We start from the raw sequence: 8,416 nt of genomic DNA, 5'->3' as shown, positions 1-8,416 counted from the left end.
CTGGTTAGAAAAGCCCCCGTATACTTGGAAAACGTACGTAGCAAATAGAGTTGCAAAAATCATTAGCAACGTTGGTAATAATTTATGGCGTCATGTCCGATCGAATGATAACCCTGCAGACCTTGGATCTCGTGGTTGCACTCCCGAGGAACTATTCAACAATTCGTTATGGTGGCATGGTCCAAACTGGTTACGCAGTCCTCCCGAAGAATGGCCTAACACCACCCGAATTCATGAAGACCCTCCTGAAGCACGAAAAATAGAAGTTTTCCACACTTCGCAATCCGAAGAAGATTTCCTCAAACGATTTTCTCGGTGGGATAAGGCTATTCGTGTTATTGCCTACGTATTAAGATTCTATAAAGCTGTTCGAAAAATGGTTTGTTACCCATCTCCTCTTATATCCCACAAAGAATTTGTAGAAGCAAAAACTCGAATGATTATATTGGCTCAAAAGCAACATTACAGTCGCGAGTACTTTGGACTAAAACAATCCAAAAAGGTTCATAAGAAAAGCTCACTATTCCCTCTTAATCCTTTCATTGACAAACAAAATATTATCCGCGTAAATGGAAGAATTTCTAACTCCGATATCCCCTATAACGCACGCTATCCCATAATACTACACAAGGATTCGGAATATACCAAATTATATATCAATTTCATCCACGACGCTTTACTTCATGCCGAAAATAATTTAATGTTACGCACCATTCGTGAAGAATATTACATATCCCGATTGCGATCATCAATTAAAAAATGCATAAGAAATTGCAAAAAATGCATTATCTATAAGCAAAAGATTCAATCCCAAATCATGGCAGCTCTTCCCTTAGAGAGGAGTACTTTTTCACTTCCATTTTCATATACTGGACTAGACTTTGCTGGTCCGTTCTCTACAAAAACTTCAAACGTTCGACAAGCAATCTACCAAAAAAGCTATGTATGCGTATTCGTGTGCTTTAGCACGAAAGCAATTCACCTAGAACTGTGTTCGAACCTTTCTTCCGAATCATTTTTAGCTGCGTTCGTTCGTTTCGTAGGTCGCCGAGGTTTACCTCTCAAGGTAATGTCTGACAACGGCACAAATTTCATTGGAGCTGAAAGGAAGCTGCGATACGAATTTAAACAATTTTTGAATAGCACTGCGGATGACGTTATTAAAAAATACACTCCCCAAGGTCTTCAATGGTCGTTTATCCCTCCAAACGCACCACACATGGGAGGATTGTGGGAAGCAGGCGTCAAGTCATTTAAGTCCCTCTTCAAAAAAGTTGCTCAGAACCAGAAATATACCTTTGAAGAGTTTAATACGTTGCTCGTACGTATTGAAGCAGTACTGAATTCTCGACCATTATCCCCAATGACTGATAACGCTCATGATCTATTAGCTTTAACTCCAGGACATTTTTTACGAGGTGCTCCACTCGTAGCGTTACCCGAACCAGCATCCGTCGATTTATCTCCCACTTGTAGATGGGAAAAACTAAAAACTCAGCAACATCAATTTGCTCGTCGATGGAAAGATGAATACATCACCGAGTTACAGCGCAGATATAAATGGCAATCCCCAATGGAGAATATCAAACTTAATCAACTAGTAATCGTAAAAGATGACCAGTTACCACCTTGTGAATGGAAACTTGGTCGAATAAAGCAGGTTCATTATGGTGTTGATGGATTGGTAAGAGTAGTAGACATTCGTACTGCTGCTGGAGTCATAACTAGAGATATAACTCGATTGTGTCCCCTCTTCTCTGATAATGATCATAACTAATCAACATGTATTCCAATATTCTTTTCTCATTACCTTGAACATTCATTCTCTTGCTGTTACATGACATTTAGGTTACATCACAGAAATAACTAATTACTTTCATTCTTAACAGGGCACCCCGTAATCCACAAATTCATAAATGCCTTATATGCGAACGTTTCCACTCATTAAGATTTTGTAGGAAATTCCTTAACATGGATATTGGACAACGTAGAAGAGAAGTACGACGCCTAGGGTACTGTTTTAATTGCCTAGCTCGGTCCCATAAAATTTATGAATGCCTTTCTGAAGACGCATGTGCAAGATGTGGTGAAGAGCACCACACTTTGCTTCATCTTCCTCCTGTACAGACATTTACCTACGATCAAATTCTACAAGGTCAGAGAAGTTTACAAAGAATGTCAGAGGCTAACCAGCGTGGGCACGAAGACGACCGAATTAGCTCATCTGCAAGATCAAATTCCGCACAAAGAGTAGATAGGAGATTCCGCACTTCAGAAAGAAGAAGAGAAAATACTATACAAAGGACGCAAGAGAGAGTTCCTACTCCAATGAGAAGAAAAAAATCCAATTCTACAAATATCATTGAGAGGTCTCAAAGCATGTTAAAACAACGCAGACTCTTACAACAGGCCATTATGGCTTTAAAGCGTTTAAATGGAACATTTGATGAATGACCGATGTCAAGAGGCGGGAGGATGTTTAAAGTAGTTTATCATAATTTAAGATTTGAAATTAATTTAAACAAACAAAACAAAATGAATTTCTAAAGTCAAAATATTGTATTGAAAATATTTGAATTTGCCTTGTAACTCGATAAATACAACCATGAATTAATTTACCATTATTGTATATGTCAATATGGCAACAATTGTAAATCTATGTTTTATCCGTGCTTTTGTTCAACCATCTTTGTGGTTGCTGGTGTGCATTATGACAAATGGCACTTTCTTCTGGATTTACCACTCAAGCGAACAACAGCACGGATCCCACTTTACAATATTTACAACTCTAAATAAAGTACATACTGAATATGTAAGTTGGAATACCGAATTGTTATATTTGGTTCGTTAAAACAGCCCGAATTCCGTAAGTTATCCACATTAAGGACCTGAGTCCTAACTCTAGACCGGTCTTCCATTAGAACCTTAGTTCTCCAAACCTGAACCTTAGTTCAACTGCTTAAAGTGTAGATTCTACTTACTCCCACATGCTTCCATAATGTTAAAGAGGTTTAACATTAATCAAATATTTTTAAGAGTCCACCAAGGGTCCATATAAGGCGTGGCTTATTTTAAAAATATTTTTAAGAGCCCACCAAGGGTCCATACAAGGCGTGGATTTTTTTAAAATATTTTTAAGAGCCCACCAAGAAGGGTCCATACAATGCGTGGATTTTTTAAAAATATTTTTAAGAGCCCACCAAGAAGGGTCCATACAATGCGTGGATTTTTTAAAAATATTTTTAAGAGCCCAGCTAGGGTCCATACAAGGCGTGGATTTTTTAAAAATATTTTTAAGAGCCCAGCTAGGGTCCATACAAGGCGTGGATTTTTTAAAAATATTTTTAAGAGCCCAGCTAGGGTCCATACAAGGCGTGGATTTTTTAAAAATATTTTTAAGAGCCCAGCTAGGGTCCATACAAGGCGTGGATTTTTTAAAAATATTTTTAAGAGCCCAGCTAGGGTCCATACAAGGCGTGGATTTTTTAAAAATATTTTTAAGAGCCCAGCTAGGGTCCATACAAGGCGTGGATTTTTTAAAAATATTTTTAAGAGCCCAGCTAGGGTCCATACAAGGCGTGGATTTTTTAAAAATATTTTTAAGAGCCCAGCTAGGGTCCATACAAGGCGTGGATTTTTTAAAAATATTTTTAAGAGCCCAGCTAGGGTCCATACAAGGCGTGGATTTTTTAAAAATATTTTTAAGAGCCCAGCTAGGGTCCATACAAGGCGTGGATTTTTTAAAAATATTTTTAAGAGCCCAGCTAGGGTCCATACAAGGCGTGGATTTTTTAAAAATATTTTTAAGAGCCCAGCTAGGGTCCATACAAGGCGTGGATTTTTTAAAAATATTTTTAAGAGCCCAGCTAGGGTCCATACAAGGCGTGGATTTTTTAAAAATATTTTTTGAAACGCCCTTTTAATGCTAAACATACTGTGTCACCCTGTTAGTAACTCATGTTGTGCAGGGTGCCTCAGTCTGTTTAAAATAAATTCCGTACCCAGCGCTGCATCTCGGTGGTACCTAACCTACCTCTTTTCGTAAAGAAAACCCCTTTTTCGTTTCCGATTATTTTATTTTAAATACCTCAAGTAAGCTATACAAATAATTATTATAATAAGTTATCAGGAAATACCTATTTCCACGAACTTTGAACCACAATAATTCAATCAGAAATACCAAAAACCCTGCCACCAATCCTGCAATTTCAAAAAACCATATCCACAATAAATCCACTTCTTTAAGGACATATAACTCCGCCTTTTGCTTAGACTCCATCAAGCGGATTTCCTTCACCTTCAACATATCCACAAAGGTACTGCCATGCCAGGCCTTCATCAGGCCCAATTCATGAACCCTTAGTATCAAATAATCCAAAGGCTCCTTATATTCGGAATTCTCTTGCAAACGTATGGTCCAGTGGATGAAAGGGAGTAATGTCAACTGTTTAGAGGTACAAAATAGCTTATGGCTCATATGATCCTGTTTGCGATTCAGCATATTCCATACGGCACTATTCACCGCATAACCATAGGAGGTATTTAAATCCCTACGCATTTGCAGGTAGAGTGATGTCTGATTGGTGTAGACCAAGGAATCGGCGATGGGCTGGATAACATGTTCCATTGCCTTGGCCTCAAGGGTGTCAACGAGAATTTCCAATGGAGAGTCTGCAATATCCTGAAATGTTTCAATTTCCCGATGCTGTGGAGGCCGTGTGAAGAGAGTATTGAGTCTAGCCGAAAATTGGGCACTTATGTTCAGCCCTGCCAGAAAGAGCATGACATAAATCAATTTAAATACCAACCATGGTGAATTTTTGGGCTCCCAACTTTGGGCCAGTACCCCGGGTAGAATCCTCTCATTTATCAGAATATTTCTCCAGTGGAACTCCCCATCCATATAGTAATCCGCCAAAGAATGCACAGCAGTAAACATGAATCCACACAGAAAAATATAACCACAGAAGTTCCGATTCAAAAGCATTCCCGTAATTTCGTGTAGACTATATGGCCGCGAACAGGGTACCATAAGGAAGGCTTTACCCAAATCATAAACCTGCGAACGATATAAAAAATTGCCATTTACGACAGGGTCCAGTGTCATTGGTATATCCAGCTGTTTCATATCCACCATGTAATTGATGCGATTATAGGGTGTCACATTTCCGAATTCGAAATCACAACACCATTCCAACGAGGCATTAAAGAGGTCGGCGAAAAGCAACACTAATCTGGCAACGAAGCCATTTATTTTGATGACACCCTGTTGTGGGTTGTTCGTATCCATGGTGATGACAGTTCGTGGTGCCGTTTGATCCGAATAGGTTAGAATAGTTTTTTGTGACATATTACGCCAATGTTGCGGGAAGTAAGGGGTGTCATTTGGGATTTGTTTTGGGATCCAATGATAAACCGGATAAGGTCTTAGTTGATAGATAATTCCCCTTAGACTCAGCAGGACATTTGTCATTTTGTAGTCATCACACAATTTTAATAAGTTCTCCAAAATTTGGAGTTCTGCTGAGGGTGATACATCTAATACCAATACAATGACTCTATTTTGGCGCAAATTATTTAAAATCTGGGCACCTAAAGCCATCAGATTGCCGTTCACACGCCTACGCATTAGGAAGATGGTCACAATTTCACTGTTGAAATTTTCCCTGTAGTTAAAGGGAAGGTTCTCGCCATTCACAATCAACTTTGGGGTATTCACATCCCCTAGAAACACATCCTGTATGCTAGGGTCCTGCAACACCAATATGCCCTCATAAGGCCTCTCCTTGTGGATCTTCTCCAGGAGCCATTGGAAATTTCTTTCTAAATTATCTGATTCTTCTATTGCGGTAAAATTCCATTCTCTGGCCGAAAATCCGCTAACCGCCAATAATAAAACCGGAATAAGCACGCCCGAAAATTGCATTACAACTGATGAGCAGGTTATGCATTTCGGTGGACATTACCTAACAGACGCATCCGCATGTTCGCAGTGATGATACAATCTTGTTAAATGCCTAGTGACATGACATGCGATATTTTTGGCTAAGGGAAGTCCAAAAATAAAACCATAAACAAACAAAAAGCAATAAGGCGGGTCGAAAAACAATATTTTTAAAAATCAATGCCGAAATGTAAAAAGCACCCCTTGTCCCGATAATAATATAGAAGCACAGTGGCAGAGAATTACCCACTCCACCATCAAGATATCCGTGGTACGATCAGGTGTGTCGTAATGTTACTGATATGAAAAAACTTAATGTGATGGAGAACTATCGTGAGAGAAGGAGAGAGGCGAAACGTATTTTCAGAAAAGTGAAGAAAGAACAAGAAAAACGTGAGCGTGAGCAAATCGAGATGTACAGGAGTCAGAATGAAGTCCGGAAATTTTACCAACGGGAAAAATACCAAACCGAAGGCTTTGGTGTGAGGCCCATCCTCCTGTAGAGATGAAGAAGGAAACCTGGTGACAGATACAGACAGCGTGTTGAGGATATGGAAGGAGCATTTTGAAAAACTTCTGGTATCAAATAGTAGCGGTGAAGAGGATACCCCAGAACCAATAATAGATGACGGTATAGTGTGTATACCACCTAGCTAAGATAATGTCATAAAAGCAATTAATCGGCTGAAGAACAATAAAGGAGCCGGAGCCGACGGGTTACCTGCCGAACTATTCAAGACTGGTGGCCAGATACTGGTCAGGAGCATGCGCCAGCTGATTAGTACAATTTGGATAGAAGAATGCTTACAATCTCATCGTCCTGTGTCCCGTGCACAAAAAAGGAGACAAGACGATATGTGCCAACTATAGAGGAATAAGTCTCCTTCCCATCGTATATAAAGTGTTATCCAGCGTACTGTGTCAACGACTGAAGCCAATGGTCAATGGCATTATTGGACCATACCAATCCGGCTTCTGACCTGGCGAATCCACCATTAACCAGATTTTCACTCGGCTCCAAATCCTGGAAAAAAAAACCCACGAAAATCACACCGACACATTCCACAGCGTCTTCAGACCTAGCAAATCCACCACTGACCAGATTTTTACTCTGCGCCAAATCCTGGAAAAGACCCACGAAAAACACATCGATACATACCACCTATTCGTCGACCATAAAGCTGCATTCCACAGCCCTATCTGATCAAATGTGTTTAAAGCCATGTCTACGTTCGGCATTCCTGCAAAATTAATACGGCTATGCAGGATAACTTTAAGTGGCACAAGGTCAGCAGTTGAAGTCGAAAAGGACCTCTCGGAGGCCTTTAATACCGAATGAGGATTCAGACAAGGTGACCGTTTGTTGTGTGAGTTTTTTAACATTCTGCTGGAAAAGGTCATACGAGCGGCCTACGCCGATGACATCGACATAATGGGTCGAACATTGAGAGCGGTAACAGCCACCTTTGAACAAATTGAGAAGAAGTCTGCCAAAGTGGGTCTGGCAGTAAACTGCGAGAAGACCAAGCTGATGGTATCAACGCGCAAGACGTCCAGTATACTCGGACCAACTGTGGAACTTGAGAACTACAGCTTCGAGGTAGTCAAAGATTTTCTATGCCTTGGTACCGCCACAAAAAAAAAAAAAGAATGACATCAGTTTCGGGCTATGGTCTGTGCAAACAACTCAAAACAAGGCCACCTCCCGCCAGTTCAAACTCACACTCTACAAGACGTTGATACTACCCGTGCTATTATATGGATCTGAAGCATGGGTACTTGCGCAGGAAGATGAGGCAGCTCTTGGGGTGTTTGAAAGAAAATTTCTTCGAAAGATGGGACGATCTGCGTTGAATGAACCATGAGTTATACCAGCTATTTTCGGACATTGACATTGTTAGACGTATTGAGCTGCAGCGACTACCTTGGCTATGTCATGTTGTGAGAATGGATGAAGTTGCCCTAGGCCAGAAGCCATATAAAAGAGAACCAGCTGATGGTTCACGCAGAAGGGGAAGGCCACGAGTGTGATGGAATGACCAAGTGGAAGACAACATTGCCGAATATGATATTTCAAACTAGAAAAACTGCGTAAAAGATCAATGCGCTTGGAAATCTTTTTTATGTTCGGCTTATGGAACGAAAGTTCTGTCACAAGCCAGCAAAGTAAGTACTTTTTGGAGGCCTTAACAGAGGTGTGGATTTTTTAAAATTAATTTGTGGAGGCCTTAACAAAGGTGTGGATTTGTTTAAAATAATTTTTTGAGGTCTTTTTAAAAAAAATATTTTTTCAGGTGAATTTAAGTTTTGTGGAATGTAGAGTGTGGTGGCACCAACCCCTTTTATTTCATAGCCTCTGTAGACTAAGCTGTTATATTTTTCCACCCTTTCACTGCGTCTATCACATTCGTGACAATAAACACTTCGTAATTAATACTTTACGTTATAGGCGTTAATTTTTTGTAAAAACAA

The 8,416-nt window shown here is 39.9% G+C and overlaps 1 protein-coding gene across 1 annotated transcript; it reads right to left on the bottom strand.

The window, feature by feature from the left end:
* Positions 1 to 4,297: 4,297 nt before the first annotated feature.
* On the bottom strand, positions 4,298 to 5,926 carry LOC133328282 (uncharacterized; the record flags this gene model as incomplete). Its single annotated transcript, XM_061536834.1, has 1 exon — positions 4,298 to 5,926. A coding segment is annotated over exon 1 (1,629 nt), but the record flags the coding sequence as incomplete, so codon positions are not given.
* Positions 5,927 to 8,416: the final 2,490 nt, after the last annotated feature.

Source organism: Musca vetustissima, unplaced genomic scaffold, assembly GCF_032173495.1.
Source record: "Musca vetustissima isolate MV318-11 ecotype Yass unplaced genomic scaffold, APGP_CSIRO_Mvet_v1 utg634757, whole genome shotgun sequence".
Taxonomy (NCBI): domain Eukaryota; kingdom Metazoa; phylum Arthropoda; class Insecta; order Diptera; family Muscidae; genus Musca; species Musca vetustissima.
Note: the sequence above shows the minus strand (reverse complement) of the source record. Positions and strands in the feature narration are given on the sequence as shown.